Genomic DNA, 26,008 nt, shown 5'->3' with positions numbered 1-26,008 from the left:
TCAAGGGCGACCAACAGGTCAGGTTTTCAGCATATCCCTGCTTCAGCACAGGTGGCTCAATCAGTGGTTAGGCCGAAGACTGAGCCACTGATTGAGTCACCAGTGCTGGAGCAGGGATATCCTTAATACCGGACCTGTTGGTGGTCTTTGAGGACTGGAGTTGGCTACCCCTGTGTTAGATGCTTAATCAATCCTGAACAAAAGAAGTGATTTTTGTATGTGTCACACTATTTGACTTTTTCCTATTCAGAGTTTAAAACAACTATGCCAATTTTTTTTTAATATATATATATATAAAGTGTGAACAATGGTTGAGAAGTTGTTTCATAATTGTTTTCACTCCAATATTGTTTGTTAATTTTGACTGCGTTTCTAAGGAATATTTCTCAGTAGAACAAACTCCTTTTTCTTCCGATGAAGTACAGTACTATATCTGTCTGTTGACCCTGGAACTGAATTGGTCCCATTTTTTTATGGCCTAAACCTACTTTGATCTTCTTAGCAATGAGCGGCCTGGCAGTGAGCAGATGGTCTCCCTTTCTGATGCATTCCTGAGTAGCCCAGGATTTTCAACCCGCTGTATGAAGGATGAACCACTTTCGTAAGTTGCGTGACATTACATCTTCATGTGTAGCAGTTCTTTGCATGATTTACCTTCGTATGAGTTATCAGGGGAAATGTATCCAAATCCCAGTACGGAAAAATGTCATTATAAAAATGTCCCTGTGCTTTATATGGCAGAAGGCGGCTCAGTGAGTAAAGATACTCAGGGGAACCTGATTCAATTCCCGGTTTCAGCTCTTTGCGACCTTGGGCAAGTCACTTTCTCTCCCTGTGCCTCAGCCATCAAAAACATAGATTGTAAGAGCATCTGGGCAGGGGCTGTAACATTCCTATGTGCTGCGTACCATGTACCATACTGTAATTGTGAAGCGCTTTGAGTCCCATTGAGAGAAAAGCGCTGTATGAAATAAAGTTATTCTTATAATATGTATTATACATCTTCATTCATATTCTACACTGCAGATATAGCCGTAAGCTCTACCTAGAGTATATTTTTGTGTTTGAATGCTATCACTGTATAAATGAAAAGGGGTGAGATAAACTTTCACAATGTGCACAATTTAAAATGGATAATTACGTTTATCCTCCTTTTAACCAAACTAATTGGAGATTCTTTTTTAAGGAGCCATCCCACCCAGGACTAATGCAAATTAATGGCATGTTTAGCAGGTTACTGTAGGGGATATTTGTGCCTTAAATATAAGAAGGATACATCTTTTTTTCTCAAATGTATGATATCTCTACTTTCTTTGTCTAATATAGTTTGTAATTACTTTGTGGAATGTACAGGCAAATGGTCAGTCGCCCTTATTATTATTTTTGCTCTTTGTTTTAAACGTAATTATAAAGCCCATCATGAGAAAAAGAAGTGACCGTTTCACATAAGGGTAATTGCCTATTTCCGTGGAAAATATTGATTAGACTGCTCCTTAAAAAAGTTATTTTATACACATGAAACTGAAGTTGGAAATAAATGACCACTGCAATGAAAACTTTGTATGGTGCTTCAGAATTAGGCTGCGTCCATGGATAGTGCTTGCTGGTGGAGGCACGCTGAGGCTGAGGGAAAGCGGGTGCTTTCCCTGGCCTTAGACAGCGCGCCGTCCGGGGGCGTGTCGGCGGTCGGGCCAGTGACGTCACAGAGCTGGTTTGCCCTCATTGGGCGAACCGCTCACGTGACCGGCCCTGCGCTCCGGCGAGCGCCAAATCTAAAATTTGTATAAGACCTACGCTTCCGCACGCTTGCGGAAGCGTAGGCGAGCCCCTACTAAAGCTGCTCTCATTGCGGCTGTAGGGGCTCACTGGTAAGCACCAGCGCGCCTCAGCACGGCGCGCTGACCATGCCCGAGGCCTTAAGCAGGGTCAGTAATGTGCGCTGATTACACTGCCAAGTATGCATGGTGTATGTTGTGAGATAAAGACACAACAATACTAATGCCCCCTCCTTTGTCAATTTTTTTTTAGTAAAAAGTTCCCCTGCACCAATACATCAAATGAATGGATCATCCCACCTCTTCCTCCGAGTGTGGCCAGCGTACTGTTATCTCAGGATTGGACACCTGATAATCCATCCCCTTCATGTACTTGTAGCTCTAAGAGTAAGCTGATAATGCTCCCAGAATGCCCTGCAGGTGCTGGGGGGCGTCCTCCACCGCAGGTAAAGTTCTGCCCAGTTGTGTGTGTGTGTGTGTGTGTGTGTGTGTGTGTGTGTGTGTGTGTGTGTGTGTGTGTGTGTGTGTGTGTGTGTGTGTGTGTGTGTGTGTGTGTGTGCCACTTCGTTACACTTATAGCTAAGTTTGAATCTTGAAAACAATGACCCAAATACACTAGGCTCAGTTACGTCATGGCAAAAATCTTAAATTACCTACAATAGTAACAAATGTTATTTTTCCTCAGTTTAACACATATCCACATAACTAGCTATATGTAAATACAATGACCAATGTTGATCTCATTAGCACAAGGGGTTATCATCAGGTTAATTTAGCACTATATTGCGTTAGTTTAAAATAACATGGCGTTAAGCATGTCTTACCTGCAGGCAGTGTTACTCCCACCCCGACCCTGAAATATGGGTTTTGCTGGAGAGGAGAGAGAGATCCCAGTTGTGTTCAGTTTTGTTCACAGGTATCTCTCCCCATGTTATATAAAGGGGTGTTTGGGGATAGCAGCCTTTAAAGCTGCAGTTCAAGCAATATCCTACGTGTGTGTTTTTTTAAATAAACAAGTTCTGTAGTATTAGATAATACTTACTAAGTTACCTTAATGCCATTTTAAAGCTGCAGTTCAAGCAATATCCTACATGTGTGATTTTTTAAATAAATCAGTTCTGTACTATGAGAAAATACTTGTAGCATTAAAAAAAAAATTTAAGACATTTTTAATGTAATCTAATTTTTGTTTCTATAGAAACCATTTACAAAGTCCCATCCCCTTCCCCTTCTGACAGGCTCTGGATCTTGAGCCCTGCCCACTCTCTAGATGTGCACCAATTGTATCTAGTGCCTGCCTGATCACATGATCTTCCACACAGAACTTTGCATCTTGGGTAATAATCTGTAGCCCTAACAGTGATATAAAGAAGCCCCGAGCCGAATCTTCAGCGATCGATCACAGGAGAACGGATCGATGTGCAGCTTAGCTAATCACTTGTCAGTGTGCAGATTGTATTGATGCACATATTGAATGGGAAAAAATATATATATTTTTTTAAAAACGTCAGCTTGAACTGCAGCTTTAATGGATATGCAATGTTAGAGGAGGCTCCTATTCTGCATATCATTAGCACTAACAGCTGGAAAAATAAAGGCGTAAAACTGGGTAACATGAGGTTTTTCTCTTTGGTGGTGTATGAGTCACTATTAACCTAACGTTAATATAGCCTAACGGAGCAAAGTGTATCTGGGCAACTGTTGTTTCTCTAACACTCTGTCCTGCAAACTATACTGTACCTTTATCACAGACATTGTTAGGGAATCAGCATAGTTTATGTATGAAGGCCACATAATCGGTGAGAAGTGAGCTAGGACTGACTGCGTGATCTGTTTGGCTCACTGTTGCATCCAATAGAGAAGCAGTTTCTTACATCTGGTGCAGATGGTTAACTGGAAAGATTTCTGCTGACCTGGGTGACCTTTTGATGCAGGATAAAGAGAGAAACAGTGAACAATAAAAGAACAGGACCAGATACACAGCATTATAATAAGGGCATCGTGTAACTCCGCTATCAACACTATTATTAACACTTCCCAAAATACTGTCTCATACTTATGAGGCAAAGTACCTTTAATATATTGATGAACGATGGAAATACACAGGTTTTGCAACACAATAGCCTTTACACTTAAAACTCCTGGTTGCCATTGTTTTACAAGCCGTTATCCCCTATGTTCTAAGTTAATACATTTATTCCATTAGTTCTAAAGTACGGAATCTGTGTCACTAATCGCATATTGTAACATGCAACCTTGTCCCTTTACTTTGACAAAATTAGTTTAAATTAACCAAATACTCAGAGACAGTCTAAGCAGCTTTAAAAAATATATATATATATTTGTTTTGTTTTAATATATGCAGCATTTCATTTGATTGAAAAGATCTTGCACTGCAGGGGAGATGGCTCAGTATATTAAAACTCATTAAAGCTGCAGTTCAAAGAACTGCAGCTTTAAAATGGCATTAAGGTAAAAAGGTAGTAAGTATTATCTAATACTACAGAACTTGTTTTTTTAAACACACACACCTACTATATTGCTTGGATTGCTCCTTCAAGAGCAAGAATTTGGTGATTTTTTTTACATGATTCTTTGGAAGCGAATATATTATTTTCCCTGATAATATACTAGTTCTAACGAGCTATTTTAATGAAAATAGTGGCATTTTTTTAACAGCAGAACTTAAATGCCTAGTATTTGTATCTATTTTATCCGTTTTGTATGTATGTCTTTATATAGTGCCATTAATGTGCATAAAACTTCACCGCAGTAATACACGTGACAATCATATAAATAACAAATAATATAAATAACACATAAAGGGGAGAAGTGCTTCAGACAGAAGTACCATTTAGGAAAAGGAGTCCCTGCTCCGAAGAGCTTACAATCTAATTGGTTGGTAGGAAGAACGTACAGAGACAGTAGGAGGGCGTTCTGGTAAGTGTGTCTGCAAAGGGCCAAGGTTTATATATGAGGTGTTAATTATCAGCCATGGAACTACTCGTATGCTTCCTTAAGCAAGGGTGTTTTAAGGTGGATAGAGAGAGGGTGCTAGTCGGATATTGGGGGGAAGGGCATTCCAGATGTGTGGGGCAGTCAGTGAGAAAGGTTTGAGGCGGGAGAGGGCTTTAGATACAAAGGGGTAGAGAGAAGACACATCCTTGAGCGGAATGCAAGAGTCGGGATGGTGTATAGCGAGAAATTAGGGCTGAGATGTAAGTAGGCGCAGAAGAGTGTAAAGCATTTTTATCTAATCCAATGTCCTTGCAATTAAATAATGTTTCATTCTTGTTAATTATAAGTGATGAGTCTTTATTGGAATTTCTTCTTTTCCTAGAGGATCCAACCCAGCTCCGAGATTCTGCAGGACCTGACAGAAAGAAACATTTCAGATTTTCTACTCAAAACATATCCCAATCTAATAAGAAGCAGGTGCAGTGAATGTTACATACTGTCGTCAAAGGATTCTATCTTGTTACAATACGCTTAGAAGGCATGGTAGTAGTAACAAGTAGAGTTTTACATGCTTCAAACCCCGAAGTGTTAATTTAAAGCAGTAGTGCTGAACTCCAATGCTCTACACCCCCCACCCCCGCCCTCCCCCCAACACTTCTGGGTTTAAGGTTATCCCAGTTTCAGCACAAGTGGCTCAATCAGTGGCTCAGTCTTGACAGCAACTGATTGAGCCCCCTGTGCTGAAGCAGGGATAGCCTTAAAACCTGACCTGTTGATGGCCTGTTGAGCACTCCTGGTTTAAAAAATAGACCTGTATGGTGCCAAGGATGACAATCCCAAAGTTAGTAGACTGCAAACAGTTCCTCCGTGGATTCTTCCTTGTCTGCTATGCAGATACGTGCCTCCTGAAGATTCTCACGGCACTCCAGCATATATGTGGATGATATATGCTGGAGTGCCGTGAGAATCTTCAGGAGCCACGTATCAGCATAGCAGACTGGTGAAGAATCCACGGAGGAACTACCTGTTTGCAGTCTACTAATTTGGGGATTGTCATCCTTTGGCACCATACAGGTCTATTTTGTAATCATTTCCATTCTGGTTGTGGAGACAATCCGCTAGACTGGTTACAGCCTCCTGGACTTCAAGGACTATTGGGAGTGTATTAATATATTTCACACATTTATAATATTAGCTCTTTTTATTCACTAATATTTCACTGCTCCTGGTTGAAAGGCTTGTTTGTCAATTCTCTAGACAAAAACAGACATATTTCTCAGTTTTTACAGTAAGTCTTACCAATGTTTGCCAACGTCCACAAAATAGGTGTCTACATATTTGGGAATGTTGAGGTTAATGGTAAATCTGTGTTTGATGTTTTTTGGTAGTTTAGGTTTTTATGCCGCTCTGGAATGTTAAAAATGAACACCGCTGCAAAAGATTGGTTCCTCTACCTAAAACAGGAGTTGACATACAATTTTTAGAAGTAAAGAAACAAAATAGACTAATATTACAAAATATTAATGCTAATTGCAAAAATAGTGGTAACATTTGTATATATGTATATCTTTATTTATATAGCGCCTTCCAGTTACATAGCGCAGCACAGCAGTAATACACGTGACATAATAATATAACACACAATGGGAATAAGCGCTTCAGACATGAGTAACAATAGGAAAGGGAGTCCCTGCCCCGAAGAGCTTACAATCTAAGTGGTAAGTAGTGAGAACATACAGAGACAGTAGGAGAGTGTTCTGGGTAGTGCGTTTGCAAGGGACCAAGGTCAGTGTGTCTGAGATGTATAGCATCAGTCAACGGAGCTACCCATATGGATTGTTAAAGAGGTGCATTTTAAGATGGGTCTTGCAGGTGGAGAGAGAGGGTGCCAGTCGGGTATTGAGGGGAAGGGCATTCCAGAGGTGTGGGGCAGTGAGTGAGAAAGATTTTAGACTGGAAAGGCCTTTAGATACAAAAGGGGTAGTAGACAGAACCAGGTAAAAATCTAGGTGGTCCAAGCACTTTCCGCAAGAACTACTAACAGAACAGATTTTCAAGATTACTCTTTTTATCACTCAATTAACCAATTATTCTAGCCCTAATGATCAGAATGGCAGCTTGATGAGATATAAATTACTCTGCTAACCTGGTCTATTATTTTGCCTTGACGACTCAGCTTGGACTATCCTAGTTCAGATCATTGGTTCCCAGCCTCCAGTGCAATTACCATTGGGGATACACAAGGTCCCATCAATTGGAGCACCAAACACCTTATATATCTGATTCCTGGTGGAGGGGAAAGAGAAAACAAGTACAACCCGCTGTAGCATTTTTAGAATTAATGGAATTGCATAATGAACTAAGACTACAGTATAACAGTAAATACACATATGGTATTAGATAGGTTTTATGTGGTCTTGGGGGTACAGAAGAAAATTAGGTTGGCAACCACTTATTTACATGTAATTACATGTACCCACTTATTTACATATTATTACATGTACCCACTTATTTACATGTACTGTAATTATATGTACCCACTTATTTACATGTAATTACATGTACCCACTTATTTACATGTAATGCATGTACCCACTTATTTACATGTAATTACATGTACCCACTTATTTACATGTACTGTAATTACATGTACCCACTTATTTACATGTAATTACATGTACCCACTTATTTACATGTAATTACATGTACCCACTTATTTACATGTAATGCATGTACCCACTTATTTACATGTAATTACATGTACCCACTTATTTACATGTAATTACATGTACCCACTTATTTACATGTAATGCATGTACCCACTTATTTACATGTAATTACATGTACCCACTTATTTACATGTAATGCATGTTAGTGTAAATACATGATTTCGTATCGATTGCTAATGCTTTTATGATATATATTTTTTGTTTTAGTATGAAGAGCAAATACTGGGTTAATGAGCAAAGGTAGGTGTAATATATTATGTCAGACAATAAAATATAGCAGTGAAAAAGGACAAATGTATGAATCATTCATTTAGTAATGTAATTCAAGCAGATTCTGACTTCTGATTATATCAACATAAAAACACTGAGCGGCCCATGGGCTGCGCATAGTTTTCTAGCGCCAGAAGGTGGCCTCGTGGAAATGTCAGCTCACTAAAGGCTAGTGCAGTGTAGGAGATTCAAAGGACTCTGCTCCAAAAAGACCTTCTGAGCACTTCCTACAGCGAGGGGCATAAAGAATCGGAAAGCTAAAGAATAAGAATATGATTTTATTCCCCAAAAACATGAAGTCTTTTGCACGCATTGGCAACTAAGGGGTTACATACTCGTGTGTTACTTGGCTCCTTATTAAAAAATTACTTAGTAATTGTGTCAGATTTTTTTTTTTTTGGCAAATCAAAATATAATTTGTGAGCACATTCACATGTCTCAGACAGGTCTGCAACCCTGTCTCTCCCCATTATCTCTTAGCATACAGTGATACAACTGCAGCAGGGGATTCTGGGAAATTACATGCACATAAGCACAGAGTGTCATCTTTTGCTTCAAATCCATTTTAACATGGAGCCCTATAAGCTTATGCCCGTCCCTAGGCATACCTCAGGTAAGGCACTGCCTAGTGGCGGCATGTCTCAGGGGGCGGCAAGAGCGAAAGTGTAGCAGCACTGATACTTTCCTTTTTTTTATTATTTTATTTTTTATTATATGTAGGATTGAAGCAGGGAGTCTCCAGAGCTGAACCATATTAATTTCGGCTCAGGGACCCCCGGCTTCCTGAGATACTTAACACTTTAGGGGGTGCTGGTATTTCCTGCTCAGATTTAAAGCCCCCGTCATATGGGCCAATTGGAAGCCGCCTATGATGTCATGGCTTCCTATTGGCCCATGTGATGGGACAGCTAAGCCTGAGCTGAGTTACTGGCACCCCCTAAGGAGGTAAGTATCTCAGGAAGCCGGGGGTCCTTGAAGTTAATGCAGTTCAGCTCTGGAGACCCCCTGCTTCCTATCTAGGGTGGACAAAATGTGTTGGGGGAATTCTGTTATTGAATTTTTTTGGGGGGGGGAGAGGAGCGTCCTTATTAGTGTTTGCCTAAGGCGACACATACCCTAGGGGTGGGCATGATCGTATCACACAGCTTTTCAGCACAACATGGGTTAAAGAAGTGCATATACTGCACAAGCTGAATTATCATTCATTTTATAATTTTATTTAAAACATTGCCTTTATATTTCCTTTACATATATATATATATATACATATATATATATATATATATATATATATATATATATATATATATATATATATATATATATATATATATATGTATATATATATACATATATATATATATATATATATATATATATATATATACACACACATACACACACACACACACACACACACACACACACATATATTATACACAAACAAATTGGAATAAAAGTGACAGATGAAATCGGATAATGATTTACAAGCTGCTACCAAAGTAGCTGTTTCAGGGATCATTTATTCGCCTGCAGGTACGGAGGAATCTCTATTGGTGGGAAACTTCCCGTTCTTGATGTGACCGGGGAAACCATAGCAGCATTTTTCAGTCATCTCGGTCAAATGACGAATGTGACAGGAGTAAGTAAAAACCAGCTGATCTTTGTGTTATGAACAAAAATGAAGGAGTTAAACAATTTAGTTACATTCTACCATTTTCAATTATCTTCTGGCCAGGGTCCCACTACAAAGGCTGTTTCACAAGAAATGCAGACTTTTCTCAAGGACCTGGAAACTGAAGACAACATCAAGGTATCGAACGCAGACACCCAAGAAAATGTGCACATTTATTTCTAAATTCCTTTTTTTTTTTAAAAATGCATCTGTGTTTAATCACTTCCCTGCCAGGTGGTTCCGCAATCCAGTGCTGGTACTCCGTATTGAATTTGCCCCTCTTGTTTCAGCAAGTGAAGATGCTACCATGATAACCACACTGCATTATGTAGCACAGGGGTGCTCAACTCCCGTCCTCAAGCTCCCCCCGCCCCCCAACAAATTAGGTTTTCAGGACATCCCAGCTTCAGCAAAGGTGGCTCAATCAGAGGCTCAGTGGAAGACTGAGCCTCTGATTAAGCCACCTGTGCTGAAGCAGGAACTGATTGAGCCACCTGTGCTGAGAACTGGAGTTTAGCACCGGTGGTGGAGCAGACCCTACTAGCAGTGACATATAATCATATAAAGATAATCCCTTTATTTATAACTTTGTGAGTGAAAGCTCAGATCCACATGTAATTCCAGCTCAGCATTCTATCACCGTGTTCTTTTATCTACAAAATGTGCAGTAATGTCCCACTGACCAGTGTCACTCTGTCATGTTAAGTATTATTCTTAAATATGGAGTATTGGGGGAGCTAGAGTTTCAAGAGAAGACAAGATGCTTCACTGTGCTTTTTTTTTTATTTTATTTTTTTTATAGGTGTGGTTTAACAATAAGGGCTGGCATGCCATGGTTAGCTTTATCAATGTGGCCAACAACGCCATCCTGAGAGCCAATCTCGGTGAAAACAAAGATCCAGAGGAGTTCGGAATAACTACAATGAACCATCCACTGAATCTCACAAAGGATCAGCTCTCAGAAGTCACAGTGTAAGCAGCAGGCTTAGGCTTGTTTTATAGTTGTTGCTGCTGCGCTTGCGGGCGCGCGACCAGCGTTGCGCATGCGCGTTTAGTTTGTAGGCTGCAAGCAGTGATGCGTGCGGTTAGGGGGCGTGACTCTGACGTCACAACGTTAGGCCATGCTGCGATTGGTCCGCGGTGCGGCAGCAGCGCGAAAATACAATTTTATTGTCATTTCCCTGGTCTGCCGCGCCACCGCTCACGGCCGTGGGCGCGTCCCTAGTATAGAAACGTCTGGCTAACACTGCCAATTCTAATTGACGCGCGTACGGTAGCGCACACGCACTATATTACAGGCCTTAGAAATACTGACCTTACACTGCAGTATTTATTTCAAGATAAGGAACACTTATGAAAGTGACTCACGTTTGAACTGCCAGTTTCCAGAGCTTTTAAGCAGCAGTGCCACCTATTCACGTGGTAGATGAATCTTATTGTATTTGGTCATCATGGCTTGTATTTGGTTAATTAGGGTTGTCTCCAAGGTTTTTGTCCACATCCATCCTCCCCATCATGAACGTCAAGTGTAAATGGAAAGATGTCTAATTGTTCTACAGGGCTCCCTCTATGCTCATGCTAATATTTATTGCTATAATAATTTTTATCATTTTCTTTATGTGGTTAACTTTTTGATTTATTTTTTTGACAAGGTGAATACTGCAATAATAAAGGAAACACTTCTTCTCTCTCCTATTCCCAGGCTGACTACTTCAGTGGATGTAGTTGTTGCAATATGTGTGATTTTTGCAATGTCTTTCATCCCAGCCAGTTTTGTTCTATATTTGATTCAAGAAAGGGTGTCCAATGCGAAACACCTTCAGTTTGTCAATGGAGTGACCCCCACTGTGTATTGGCTCACAAACTTCACTTGGGACATTGTGAGTATCGAAATCATTGTATTTACTGTAGAGATCACAGCCTTTCTGTCCATGGTAGAGATGAAATGGTACAATGTTGCACTAGTACAGCTCAACCCCCTTATGACGCTGTGCTTGAGGTCCAAAAAATCGCATCGCGTTTGAAATAATGTACAATTATATGCATTGTACAATAAAGTATTTAAGATACCAATAACCATGTTGTAAAGTATTCATAAATACGCAAATTGGAAGCCACGCTTGCATCGCGTTATAAGCGGATTCGCGTTGTAAAGGATCGCGTTATAACGGGGTTGAGCTGTATCTAGATCTCGGTAAGGATCAACAGGGCAGTTTGCCTGAAACGAGTATTTCTTACTTTGCCTTTATTTTTCAGGACTCCTGTAAAATGCCCTTTTTTTCTTTCTTCGATTAACCCAGTACCACAGTACTCAGCATTCTGGTCTCAGCACTTAAAAAGAGACGTTTATTTTGAAGATAAATACTCACATACAAAAATAGTACAAAATGGCGGTGACGTTCAAATAAGTTAGGACATCCTCAAAGATGGTGGCATAATATTATGTTTCTGAGTAAAATACTTATATTTGATCTTGGTATCATGATGTTGAACATTTTCTCCTTCATCTCGGTGTTATCCCTCTCACATCCTCCTGGTGTAATCCTTCTGTCATCCTCCTGGTGTAATCTTTCTATCCTCCTGGTGTAATCCTTCTGTTCTCTCCCTAGTTACCCTGATAGATATTTGTCCAGATAATATCCCTTAGTCAGCTCTTGCTATCACTTAATTCTATAACCAGATAAGGTCCTACAGATTCAAACTGATGTCAAATCTGATAAGGAACTGCCCACGCCTCCATACAGAGAATAACCTAATATGACATGCCTTCTGGAAAGATCCAACCTAATGCCATATCCATTTCTGGTTGCATCAGCTCTAACCACAGTTCTCTATGGTCACTTAAATGTCACCCACAGAGCCCCACTACAGAGAACTCAGCACAGCTGCGCTATAACTAAAATACCATCACAATGTAACTGAATCTACCAGAAGATACCAATTTCAATATTAGAATATCATATACGATATAATATGAACTGTAAATAAAGAACTGTTGCAAATATACTGTATACTTGTATACTGTATACAGTTTGTCTTCATACCGGATTCATACATATTACAATATGATAATTTCACTGAACTGTATTTCTTACAACTTCTTAAAGCAGCAAAACATCACTGTGCATTTAAAAAATAAATGTATTACCTGATTTAAGCAGGGGGTCTCCAGAGCTGATCTGTATTAATATCAGCTCCAGGGACCCACTGCTTCCAGAGATACTTACCTCCGCAATGGGTGCTGGTATCTCTGTAGCCAGGGAATTGTGTGCCTAACGAAATGGCGGCTTAAATGTCCCGCGTTACGCCAGCTTATAGGACGTTGTGATGTCATCTCCTGTCCGCTTCCTATTGGCCCAGGGAACTTGGCCATTTAAACTCCGCAGGAATACCGGTACCCTCTACGGAAGTATCTCTGGAAGCAGTAGGTCACTGAAACTGAACTGAAATTAACACAGTTCAGCTCCGGAGACCCCCTGCTTCAATCCTGTAATTAAAAAATAAATAAATCCTGCAGTGCTGCATGTTTTTCTGTTTTAAGAAGCCTACAGAATTGTGGTGAACCTATAAGGTGTGTACCGTGGCATTGCTGCATTCAAAACTGTGAACTACAATTTCTCTATCTATTAAATACCCAGCCCACCGTTTTAGAAAAAATGATAAAGTCTCCTTTATAGGACCACAAGGGAGAACAACTCCCCCCAAAAATGTGGCAGAGTAAAAAAAAAAAAAAAAAAAAAATTTTTTAAATTTGCAGGTGGTCATATTGGTTATTTGGCAAGACTGTTGCAATGTTGCCATTTTTGCCAAATTTCGAAGAAAAAGACAACATTCCATTAATGTTTTAGTATAATCCCCCTTCCCCTACAATTTTTTTTAAAGAATTGCTACATTTCCAGAAAATTCGCCAACCCGGCACATTTCTAGAAGCGAGACTGCCAACTTCCTGTCTGATAAACCATTCGGTAATGAGGACACTATCATTACTGACTGAGCATGCTCCAGGTGGAGAGCCTTCCGCTGATCTCATATTATGCACGTGTGACAGATGTGTGTTTTAATAGCTATTAAGCAACTGCACTTCCTCATGGAACGTTTCTTTTTTTTATCAGGCAAATTATGCTATAAGTGTTGTTATGGTCGTGGTGATATTCATTGGGTTTGAAAAGCGAGCATACACCTCCTTCAGTAATCTCCCCGCATTTATTGCACTTCTCTTTTTTTATGGGTAAGTATTACTGCTGGCACCCTAATCGCTGGAGCTATTTTTAGCCCCTTCCCACTACAATATGGGTGCGCGGCTACAAAACGTTCTCTCAGTCCCATATTTGTAATGTAGTTGAGTGCACAACACTAACCACATTGTGACTCTCCCTTATTGCAGATGGGCTGTAATTCCCATGATGTATCCAGCATCTTATCTATTCAATGTACCCAGCACAGCATATGTTGCTTTATCGTGTATGAACCTCTTCATTGGAATAAACAGCAGTGCTATCACTTTTGTCCTGGACCTATTTGAAAATAACAGGGTGAGTAATTATTACAAAAAAAAAAGTACACTGAAGGTTACCAGAGTGGGCTGCAGTTGATTGCAAGTCACTGAAAGGACTGATTAGAACAGGGGTCCTTAACTCCAGAAGGTCCTCCAACCGGTCAGGTTTTCAGGATATCCTGGCTTCAGCACAGGTGGCTCAACATTGACTGAGCCACTGATTGAGCCACCTGTGCTGAAGCCGGGATATCCTGAAAACCTGACCTGTTGGAGGGCTTTGAGGACTGGAGTTGAGGACCCCCTGGATTAGAAGATACATATCTGGGATTTGAGGTTATGGAGAAGTTTTCCACATTGGTCATTGAAAAGTAGTGGTCTAATAACTGATTACACGAGTAATCCAAACCTGTTAAATAATGGGGCAATGTTCTTGGAATAACCTTTTTCATAGTATTCCCAACAAAAGCTCTTTATCTGGATGCTACTATAACAAGAATGGAAAGACCGAAAGCAATGGTGGTATTCAGTAACCCATAGAGACCTCACTACCCAGTGTTTCTTAACCATGGTGCCGCGACCCTCTGCCAAGGGTGCATCCCGGGGAAACACTACCCACTGCTCAGCTGGCACGTCCCACTCTGTCTGGAGATTGAGAGGCTGGGATTCGCCTCTACTCGCTCTCCTCTCTCAACCCGGCACAGAGGAGTGAGAGAGAGAAAAGGCGGATCGCAGCCTCCCTTTCGTGAATGTGGAGTGTGTGATGGAGGAAGGGGATATGTGTGCTATGTGACAAGGAGGGGAGTTTTGAGAAAATGGGTGTGCGAGCTTTGTGACAAGGAGGGTGCAGGAATGTGGAGGGTGTTGAAATTAATGGTGAGTATGACATGTGACAAGGGTGGGGTGAATGTTTAGTATGTTGAGAATAAGTGTGAATGTGTAAGTAGGGGTGAGTCTGATGGGTTTGTGCGTGTGGTGGGGGTGAGCAAGAAGGGTTGTGTGCGGTCGGCTGAGCCCCAAGATTTAAAAAAATCACTTTGGGGTCTCCGTGCTCTAAAAAGGTTGAGAACCACTGCTTTAATCAATACTTGACCTATTTGAAGAGTAATTATATTTGCCTTTGTCATGCCTTTTATAAAAAATGTAAGGATTGCAACTTGCCTCCGTTTTCATACTTGTGACTAGAGATGTTCAAACCTTTCGCTCAATTTCACAACCTGTGCAAAACGTGCTATTTCGCTACACAAAAAAATGTACATAGTATTAAATCTTTGCAAGCAGTTCACCCAGTAAAAGACAAACTCAATTCCGTAGCCTACAATATGATTTTTGCGAGGGAGAACGAGCCCTATTTCAGGATCTGGAAGTTGTTTGAATTTAGGTTGGCTGGTCACATTTACCAATTTCGCTAGAAGTTAGACAAGTTCCAAGTTCAAGCAAAACAGCGCTGAAGCGAATATTAACAAGTTTACGCATCTCTACTGGTGAATTATAGTCTGCGCTCCAGTAAACCTGAGAGCTGGAGGGGCTGTGCACCAGAGTGCCCCAGCCCCTCCTGCACATTGCGATCGCGATGGATGGGAATGGAAGAGGTGTCCTCATCTTTCCCCTGCCTGCTTGATCACTTTCAGTGCTCCACAGGAGCACAGAACGCAATCTCCCCTAGAAAACAAACAGAAAAAACCCATGATGTAGCCACCACGTCAAGAAGTGCCAGACCAAAGGACGTGGTGACTACTTCATGGGTGTACTGCAAAGGGTGAAAAACTCCATGGGGTAAAATGGTTAGTGAGTCCATCTGGTGATGTTGGTTAGTGCTGTTTTCTTCTCTTTCAGTCCTTGTTAAAGTTCAACGAGAGGTTGAAGAATGTGCTATTAATCTTCCCACACTTCTGCCTGGGCCGTGGACTTATTGACTTAGCCATGAACCAAGCGGTGACTGACGTGTACGCGCGCTTTGGTGAGTACCAGCCCATGTTCTCCGATCGCCACATAAAGCATGGGAACCCTTCCCATGGATAACAGCGTTTCCTGGTGACTTTCCCACCAGGCAGGAGTTTGCTGAATAGCGACTATTAAAGAGTTAGCCCCAACGCGTGTATAAGATCGAGTTGTTGCTTGACGCATGTAACTGGCCGCTGATGAATCCTAGTTAAGATGAGGTTAGTTTAGAATTATGGTAACGGTCATAAGGATTACAATATCGCATAATTACTTGTTCCCTACCCACCGCCCCCTCACCCCCCCCCCAAAAGCTCCACCTCCCCCCTTCACCAGACCCCCCTCCCCCCTTCACCAGACCCCCATCCCCCAACCTATATTAATCTTTTTTTTTTTAAAGCTTGTGAATCCTAAAGACATTAAGCTTTTCAGTGCTGGAAGGCCTGGCAACCCATCAACATCTGGAAAATCTATTCTGCAGGAAGAAGTCCTGTAAGCCGTGTGTCCATCATCTGTTTTCAAAGCAGTGTTTAAACACCCAAATCCTACAGCATGTTTTATTTTGGGATGTAGACCCCAGCGCAGAATGTAAGGTGACCAGCAATGGAAAATGAAAAAGGAATTTCCTTATCAGCACTTCTGCTGCATTTGTTAGTAATACTGCAGTGAACAAATATATGCCAGTTTAATTTACCAAGATAATACTTGTGGTGAATAGAACAATGTTTGCCCTTATCGTCAAATTTTTTTTTCCTAGGTGAGGAACATATCTCAAATCCTTTTCAGTGGGAGTTCCTGGGAAAGAATGTTTTTGCAATGGCAGTTGAAGGAGTTTTGTACTTTGGTTTAAATCTCCTTATTCAGCACCGTTTCTTTCTCAATACATGGTATGTGCCAATGGTCATCTGTCTAAAAGATGCATTACAGGCTGTAGCACTTCAAATCCAATAATTAATTCCCGTTTGAACAAACATCTTGACTATTATTCATTTCACCTTCTGTCACCATCTCAAATGTCATAACTTGGCCATTAGAGTCATTGATTCCACCATTTATCAGGGTAAGTAGACAATATATTGCAGTGCAAGTTTCACTTAGGACTTTTATTATCAACGTATGTTTATCATCAACATAGTGCATACACGTTATTATAAATTCTACACATTTTTGTCAGGAATAATGACTACACCAATTTAGACAACATATATCCATTTCATGCAAATATAGCAAGCCACATCCATCAGAAATGATAATTTGTCAACAAACATGCCGAAATATATAAGATGCGATATTTTAAATAATATAAAGCAGGGGTGCTCAACTCCAGTCCTCAAGGCCCTCCTCCCCCCACTCCAACAGGTCAGGTTTTCTGGATATCCAGCTTCAGCAGCACAGGTGGCTCAATCAGAGCCACTGATTGAGCCACATGTGCTGAAGTTGAGATATCCTGAAAACCTGACCTATTGGAGGGGCTGAGGACTGGAGTTGAGCATCCCTGGTATAAAGTATAATTATGTGCTAGTAAAGCTCACGTTCTCTTTAGTCACCAAGAGAAAGTGACAATGACAAGGGCAACCCGATATAACTATGATTTTAATAAATATTTATTTACAGTGATCAGCATGTGACATTGTTTAACACCATTATCTTTTGCATCGGCTTTTCTTAAAAAGTATTTGATACGCTTCACATGTCCCGACCTGATGAAGAGCGATGACTTCTCCCGAGCCTGTCAACAAAAACTTCAGTTAATCCACGAAATTGATATAAAAAAAGAAATATTGAGATATTTATATACATTAATTATTGCGAAACCATTAATCGCAGGGGAAGTAAAGTAGCAGACGTCTTTTGTGCTGCTCTCCATTTGACCCCCTAAAGGTTTTCTTTAAAGCTACACAATGCCGCTGTGGCAGAAAAGAGGTTAAAAACCCACAGACGCTGCTTTGCTTGCAATACTTTGATAATTAGCGGCTCCGCTGCCTGTAACAGGAGCTTCTATTCTCATTCATGAGATATGTTTGTTGCTTGCTGTAGGTTTTCAGAACCGCCAAAAGATCTTATAGTTGGTGAAGATGAAGATGTTGCCCAAGAGAGACAGAGAATAATGAAAGGAGGAGGGAAAAATGATATTTTGAAAATTAAGGATTTGACCAAGGTAAATGGCTAACTTGTATGGTCAACGGAATTTAATTGGTTTAAGCACATAACTATAGCGATTTCTGCCAAGGGTATCTGTTTTGTTTTAGTAATTGGTAATGAGAAACATCAGCGCCAAGGGCACGCACAGCCTTTTTGCTCCCCCTCCCACCCCCTCCCTCCCCCTCCTTCTCCCTCCTTCTCCCTCCCCCTCCCTCCCCCTCCCCCTCTCTCTCTCTCTTCCCCTCCCTCTCTCTCTCTCTCTCTCTCTCTTCCCCTCCCTCTCTCTCTCTTCCCCTCCCCCCCTCTCTCTTCCCCTCCCCCCCCCCCCTCTCTCTCTCTCTCTCTCTCTCTCTCTCTCTCTCTTCCCCTCCCCTCTCTCTCTCTCTCTTCCCCTCCCCCTCTCTCTTTCCCTCCCCCTCTCTCTCTCTCTCTCTTCCCCTCCCCCTCTCTCTCTCTCTCTCTTCCCCTCCCCCTCTCTCTCTCTCTCTCTTCCCCCCTTTTCAAATTTTTAAAGTAAAAATGTCTAGTGAACTTGGGGAAGTTCATGCATCTCTATTCCCGTTATTGCTGACTTAACACTGATTGCTTGAATAGCTGCTCCCCCCCCCCCCCCCCCCTTGGCGATACCAAGATATAAAGAGGCACACGTCAGCAGAACAGGATTACTCCAGGGGTATGCAGGGGAAGTGGATTATATTGGGTCTACTCACACCAATTCTGTGTTTGTCACAGACATATCCAAGTAGACAAAGCCCTGCTGTGGACAGACTGTGCATTGGTATTCGTCCTGGAGAGGTAAGTTCTACAGCGAACTGCCTGATCCTTACCCCCTTTGCTGCCACAAAGGCCAATGATTCATTGCCCGGAAACAAAGGGCGTAACTGTGCGTTACTTCAGCTGAAAACGAATACATTTATATTGACTGAGCAATGTCACTTGCATATTGAGGTCACATTATTTTCCACTTTTTGCAGTGTTCTAGCTGAACCTATGCTTTTTCGTCTATACGAATCCTACAGCACATCTCATTCTTCCTCTTTGCCTCTAATTCTTATGCGCAGAATCAAACCTGCCTTTCCTACACATGAAAGGACTTCCGTTCATCCCTAACCCACCACACAAAATAACGCTAATATCCTTCCCAGATCTGTATTTGGAGCATATTCTTTGTGTCACACGCCTTTCAATTATTTGTACTCACCATAACTTACTTGTGTAACGGGTCTGTAGCCTAGCCTCACATTGATAAGACCTAAAAGGTTGAAACAATTGTCTGTGAGTAGGCTTACTGGCTCTGCACTTCATTAACATGGGTGTTGCTGTAAACGCTGTGTAATACGGCAGGCATCGGCTTATAGGGGTCCATGTTAAACTGGATAAGAAGCAACATGTGACACACTGTAAGTGCTCATTTGCATGTAGTTACCCAGAATCCTTTGCAGCAGTGGAAGCACAGTATGCTGTGCGATTATGGGGTAAGGCAGGATTGTGGACCTGTTTCCGACATGGGAACGTGCTCATCAGTAAACATTTTATCATACTGTACACATAATTAAGTAAAGTCAAGACTAATTGCACCACCTGTTGGTCAAGTGTGTGCAGTGTATTCAGAGTTATTATAGTGTGATTGTACCTACAGAAAAGGTATTTCTCCTGCTCATAAAATAGCGTACCACAGAGGTGGGCAACTCCAGTCCTCAATGGCCACCAACGGGTGAGGTTTTAAGGATAGCACTGCTTCAGCACAGGTTGCTCGGTCATGACATGCAAATGAGCCCCCTAGTTTCACCTTTCACTTCATGTCGATTTTAATATGGATCCCTATAAGCGTATGCCTGCTGCATTACACAGCTGTTGAGCACAACCTGGGTTAAAGAAATGCATATCCAGGAAACCTATGTGTTGAACGGTGGAGGGTTTTTGTTACTTTTTGAAGTGAAACTTCTTTCGTGCAGAGCCATCCACAAAAATCTCATAGGGAAAAAAAACTAAAAATTGTCACGAAAATATAAACGGAAGTACGTGACTATGCATAACCGGAAGTGTCATTATTGTTGTTTGTTGGCTGCTGGGAATTGTAGTTCAGGTGTGGATGCCAAGCATCCACAGGCAGTCAGAAGGGAAGGCCCCAGTGACTACAAATCCCAGCAACCCCTGCTATAGCTGGCAGGCGCAGCACTTCAGTCTCTGTAAGCTGTCTCCTACAAGACATACATACACATATACACATAAACCCACACCCACTATAGATACATATACACACACTATACATACATATATATATAAAAAGGAAAAGAGAGGAGAGAGCGCACGCCCATAGCGTATAAAAGTATATTTAATGAAGGGGAGGGGGGGAGGGAGGGGTAAAAAACGCACTTACAAGAAGTACAATAAAATCAAGCATATGTGATAATAATCACCACCATCCGGTCTAACTGCAAGCTCTTGGGGCAGTCCCAGGCTCCGTTGGTGAAGGACCTTCACCAACGGAGCCTGGGACTGCCCCAAGAGCTTGCAGTTAGACCGGATGGTGGTGATTATTATCACATATGCTTGATTTTATTGTACTTCTTGTAAGTGCGTTTTTTACCCCTCCCTCCCCCCTCCCCTTCATTAAATATACTTTTATACGCTATGGGCGTGCGCTCTCTCCTCTCTTTTCCTTTTTAGATATCCTGTGGACGTGGTAGATCCACATTGAGAGCTGCCGGAGACCCTACATACCAGCACCCATATTCATCATCGGAACTATCTGAGGACTGGTTTATCCTTTCAATTGCTTTTTTTCCATGTATATATGTTTTATGTTTGTAATGGGCCTATCTTATGGTTATAGGTCTGTATACCTACACATTATTGTTTAGATCATTAGGTTATACAATAGATATATTTTTACATAGACATACATAGTTCATATGTTCCTGTAAGGCGCAGCTTTTTTCCTTCTGTTTTTTATATATATATATATATATATATATATATATATATACATACATACACACACTATTCATACATATATACACACACACTATTCATACATATATACACACGAGAGAGAGAGCTGAACCCCGTTATAACGCGGTGCTTTGGGTCCACATAATGCGACCACGTTATAACGGATTGCGAAAAGAAAAAATGACCGCAGCAATCAGGGGTTCCGCATCCGCCAGAGGCGGAGGGCTGGGATAACTCTCCCAAACCTCCCACGCTGCCCCCATTAGGCCCTGCTCTCTCATGCCCCTATACCGCCCCCTCGGTCTCCCTGCTGGAGCCTGCGTCTGTGTGTGTGTCTCTCCCCATGTGTGTCTGGTACCGCCTCATCTGGAGTCGGAAGAGTCTTCTCAGAGGTCCAGGAAGTCAATGCCGCCAATCTCCCCTTTCGGTTCGAGCAGGATGGCTGCCAGCAGAGCCACATGCCGGACTATATCAACTATCATGTCTTCCTTTGTGCAACCCTCAGATCGTACCCCTCAGCCTGGGTTACCTGGGGGGAGGGAAGAGGAGTTAGCAGGACGAGGCCGTGGCTCCGGTGGGAGAGAGACAGGAAGTGCTAGGTTCTAAAGACAGGTCGGAGCCGTGTGTGCATCTCCTATTGAGAAATTCTGTTTCACCAGAGAGAGTGCAACCACACTTTAGTGCACCCTATGTTGTGCTCCTAGTCCCCGTCTGTCTGCCTACTGTATATGTGAACTAAAAAGAATGAGATAAGGATATAAAGAGTAAGATAATATGAAGAGTTATGGTAAAGGGTTCCAGAAAATCATTGTTTTTAAAGATGGAAACTATGGTTTTGCCCCTTCCTGCTGAATGAATTGTATCCAACATGGTGTTAGTTAGAAAATAATGTTAAAAATATACTATGGAACCAAGAGATCAGTCTTGATTTAAAAAATATGTAATCAAATGAAATAAGCTTTACTGGCATGACAAAAGAACATTTTAGTGTTGCCAAAGCATGAATAACAGGGGATAGGGTATAATGATTACCAGTACATGAATAACAGGGTATAAGGTATAATGATTACACAGTACATGAATAACAGGGGGGAGGGTATAATGATTACCAGTACATGAATAACAGGGTATAAGGTATAATGATTACACAGTACATGAATAACAGGGGGGAGGGTATAATGATTACCCAGTACATGAATAACAGGGGTGTTGCAGGGTACATGCAACCACACATGTGGGTTCCCTTGATAAGGCTTATTTATTGAGCCTTAAAACATACAGCACACAAAAACAAAATAGCTTCTCATCAGCAGACAAAAAGAAAATAGCTTCTTCAGCAGACAAAATAAAATAGCTTATTTTTAGCAGACAAACAAAGCAGCTTCTCTTCAGCATGCAAGACATAGACAGTTAATAAAACATGTACTTTGCAAAACAGACCTTCTAGCAGTAATCTCCTCAGTATTTCAGTCCTTTCTCCTGACCAGCTCGTCTGCATGTGTGTACAGTGTAAAATGGACTCCTGCCAGGTAATGCCTCAAAGCCTCGATTGCCCACTTTACTGAGAGCCACTCCTCAATCACTGAGTAGTTTTTTTCCCTCAGGAACAATTTCCTACTCAGGAAAAGGATCGGATGTTCCACTCCCTCAAACTGTTGTGACAACACTGCCCCTAGCCCTATCTCTGATGCATCGGTTTGCACTACAAAAGACCTGTTGAAGTCTGGGCTTCTAAGGACGGGACCCTCTGATAGACACCTTTTTATGTCCTCGAAGGCTCTCTGACACTCCCTTGACCATACCACTTGTGTAGGGGCGCACTTTTTTGTGGGGTCCGTTAATGGGGCTGCAACTTAGGAGTAGTTGGGGATGAACCGCCGATAGTACCCTGCTAAACCCAGCAGAGAGCGTACCTGCGTTTTGTTTGGGGGGTCGGAACTTCTTTCAGGGCAGCTACCTTGTCGGCTAGTGGCCTTACTTTTCCACCTCCCACTGCATACCCTAAGTATTTGGTTTCCGCCTTACCTAATGCACATTTCTTAGGGTTGGCTGTGAGCCCTGCCTCTCTTAGAGATTTGAGGACCGCTTTCAGCCTATTTAGATGGGCCCGCCAGTGTTTACTATAAATGACAATGTCATCTAGGTAGGCTGCGGCATAAGCCCTATGGGGTCTCAGTACTTTATCCATGAGTCTTTGAAATGTGGCTGGGGCTCCATGCAGTCCAAATGGTATTGTCACAAACTGGTATAAACCCATGGGAGTGGCGAAGGCTGTTTTGCACTTGGATTTTTCCTCTAAAGGTATTTGCCAGTATCCTTTTGTTAAGTCCAGCGTAGATATATATTCCGCGTTATCAAGGGCGTCAATTAACTCGTCCACCCTTGGCATCGGATATGCGTCAAACTTGGATACCGCATTGACCTTTCGGAGGTCCACACAAAATCTTACCTTCCCATCGGGTTTAGGGACCATAACTAGTGGACTGCACCACTCACTGCATGATTCCTCAATCACTCCTAAGCGTAACATTTCCTGTACCTCCTTCTCTACCATGGCCCTACGACTTTCAGGCAACCTATAAGGATGGGAACGTACTCTTACCCCAGATGCTGTCTCGATCACATGTGAAATTAAATGAGTTTGCCCTGGCAAATCAGAAAAAACACCATGGAATTGTATAATTATTTCTAACAAGTCCCCTTTTTGTTCAGAGGACAACTTTCTACCCATTGGGATTTTATCGTCACCAACGATGTTTTCCCGTGTGGGCTGAGGACCCAAGTCCGTTTCCTCCTCCACCGGGTGGATGAATAGAGCCTGCTGCATCTTCCAGGGTTTCAGCAAGTTCACATGGTAAATTTGTTTACCCTTCCTGGACCCTGGTTGAGCGATCTCGTAATCCACATCACCCGTACGGCGGAGTACTTCGAATGGGCCCTGCCATTTGGCTAGGAGTTTGGTAACAACAATATCACTTGATCTCCTGGGTGAAACACTCTCATGCGAGCATTTTGATTGTAATGTCTCTCCTGACTGTCCTGGGCTAATCTAAGATTCTACCTAGCAAAATGGCTGACCACATCTAGGCGCTTCCTAAGGTCTAGTACATATTGCAGGGTATTCTTAGAAGGGGACCGCTGTTCCTCCCAGGACTCCTTTAGGAGGTCTAGGATACCCCGGGGTTGGCGGCCATACAGCAGTTCAAATGGAGAGAATCCCGTGGAGGCCTGGGGAACTTCCCGCACTGCAAACAGCAGAAAAGGGATAAGTTCATCCCAGGCTCTCTTCTCTGAATCTACAAACTTTCTCAGCATCCCTTTTAGAGTTCGGTTAAATCTTTCCACCAATCCGTCAGTCTGTGGATGGTAGACCGATGTCTGAACCGACTTGACCTCTAGTAATTTTAAGACATCCTGCATCAGTTTAGCCATAAAATTTGTACCTTGGTCTGTCAACCAACCTGAGGAAGTCCAACCCGTGAGAACAGCTCCAACAACTTGTTGGGTACTTGCTTCGCCGTTGCTGTTCTCAGGAGGAACGCCTCAGGATATCTTGTTGCATAGTCAACTATTACAAGAATAAACCTGTGACCTTTCGCAGAAGGTTCTAGAGGTCCTACCAAGTCTACCCCAATCCTCTCAAAGGGTACTGACACCAAGGGTAGAGTAACAAGAGTAACATCTATCTCTCATCTTGGTGCGCTTTTGTGTTTTTTCTTGTTCTGGTTTAGAGTAACAAGAGGGGCTGGTTTTTGTCCCTTTGGACTAGTTAGCTGGCATTCAGGACATGCCGCACATAACTTGGCAATATCACTATGCATCCCTGGCCAATAGAATCGGGATGAAATACGGTCCAATGTTTTATCCCTACCAAGGTGACCACCCCAAGGGACAGTATGGGCTAGAGTGAACACAGATTTAACAAACGCATTGGGAACCAATATCTGGCTGGTGACCTCCCCTGTTTGTGTCTGCCTATTCACCCTATATAGGATATCCTTTGATAGCTCAAAATGGGGGAATACTATCACCCCCTGTGCATTCAATATCTGCTCATCAATTTGTTACCACTTTATCATAATGTCTGGCCAGGACTGGGTCTTCCCTTTGCCTCTGGCGAAAATCAGGGAGGTATAGGTCTGGTAAATCTCCAGGGCCCATATCCCCCTCCTTCTGACCATCCCCAGCCATCACTTGTGACTTCTGGCTACTAGTATGGTCACCTTGAGACCCAGATTTCTGCAACCAGTCCTGTTTGTCAGAGCGTCTTTGCTTCCGAGTCTTTTGAACCCGGTATCTACTGGGAAAAAGGTCTGCCGAGAAGGGGAATAGTTTGCCAGGGTTCTCCTGAGCCATAGAATTAGGCTCCTCGTGAGAGACTGGAGCCATTAGGTCCGGAAAGAAAGGCCAGTCCTGGCCGAGCACAAAGGGGGCAGGGAGCCAAGGAGCGACCCCTACTTCGAGGTAAGCCTCCTGACCTTTTACCCGTAGTAGGATTTTGGCCGTCGGATACCGCTTTACATCGCCGTGTATACATTCTATACTCCATGGGGAGTCAAAAGTACACACGTTAGGCGGTAACAGATCCTGGAAGACCAGAGTTTTCCCAGAGCCCGAATCTACAGGGGCCTGGACGTTTTTTCCCCCAACCTGGGCTGGACGTAGCCAGGGCTTGTAACTTTCTCCAGTGAAGGCCGAGGCGACGGTACTGCTGAAGGAACAATCCATCTGTGGACAGTCCACGTGCCGGTGGCCTTGTTCTCCGCAGGCGGAACATGGAGAGGGTTCCCTCACAGGAGGGTGTCGCGGATAGCGCTCCGCTGGACCGGATACTGGAGACCAGGCATCTGGTGGGTCCTGTGGGTGACGTCCTCGGAAGTTCCTCTCATTTAGCGACAAGCCGACATCATGAAGGGGATGAGGGTCTCGGCAGTGCCCGGCGTTTTGAATTCTTCCTTGTTGGAAGGACTGCTCCTTTCGTGGCACTTGGCGGTTGCGTATGGAGGGGCCATAGTTTCCCCGTTGTTCCAATCTCCCCCTTTGGGTCTCCGCAAGTGCTGGTGAAGTTGGG

General features: G+C 42.5%; 1 protein-coding gene across 2 annotated transcripts in view; it reads left to right on the top strand.

Annotated features, from left to right (window-relative positions):
- The window catches only part of ABCA4 (ATP binding cassette subfamily A member 4), a 183,151-nt gene that overhangs the window by 138,210 nt on the left and 18,933 nt on the right, over nucleotides 1-26,008 (top strand). For both annotated transcript variants that reach the window (XM_075616438.1, XM_075616437.1), the window contains 14 exons: nucleotides 503-601; nucleotides 2,029-2,221; nucleotides 5,116-5,210; nucleotides 7,670-7,702; nucleotides 9,269-9,374; nucleotides 9,471-9,545; nucleotides 10,210-10,379; nucleotides 11,110-11,287; nucleotides 13,520-13,635; nucleotides 13,792-13,939; nucleotides 15,736-15,859; nucleotides 16,598-16,727; nucleotides 17,878-17,998; nucleotides 18,715-18,777. In XM_075616438.1, coding sequence (XP_075472553.1) covers nucleotides 503-601; nucleotides 2,029-2,221; nucleotides 5,116-5,210; nucleotides 7,670-7,702; nucleotides 9,269-9,374; nucleotides 9,471-9,545; nucleotides 10,210-10,379; nucleotides 11,110-11,287; nucleotides 13,520-13,635; nucleotides 13,792-13,939; nucleotides 15,736-15,859; nucleotides 16,598-16,727; nucleotides 17,878-17,998; nucleotides 18,715-18,777 — 1,651 coding nt within the window. The remainder of the gene's footprint in view (nucleotides 1-502; nucleotides 602-2,028; nucleotides 2,222-5,115; nucleotides 5,211-7,669; nucleotides 7,703-9,268; nucleotides 9,375-9,470; nucleotides 9,546-10,209; nucleotides 10,380-11,109; nucleotides 11,288-13,519; nucleotides 13,636-13,791; nucleotides 13,940-15,735; nucleotides 15,860-16,597; nucleotides 16,728-17,877; nucleotides 17,999-18,714; nucleotides 18,778-26,008) is intronic.

Source organism: Ascaphus truei, chromosome 10 (assembly GCF_040206685.1).
Source record: "Ascaphus truei isolate aAscTru1 chromosome 10, aAscTru1.hap1, whole genome shotgun sequence".
In the NCBI taxonomy this organism is placed as follows: Eukaryota; Metazoa; Chordata; class Amphibia; order Anura; family Ascaphidae; genus Ascaphus; species Ascaphus truei.
Note: the sequence above shows the minus strand (reverse complement) of the source record. Positions and strands in the feature narration are given on the sequence as shown.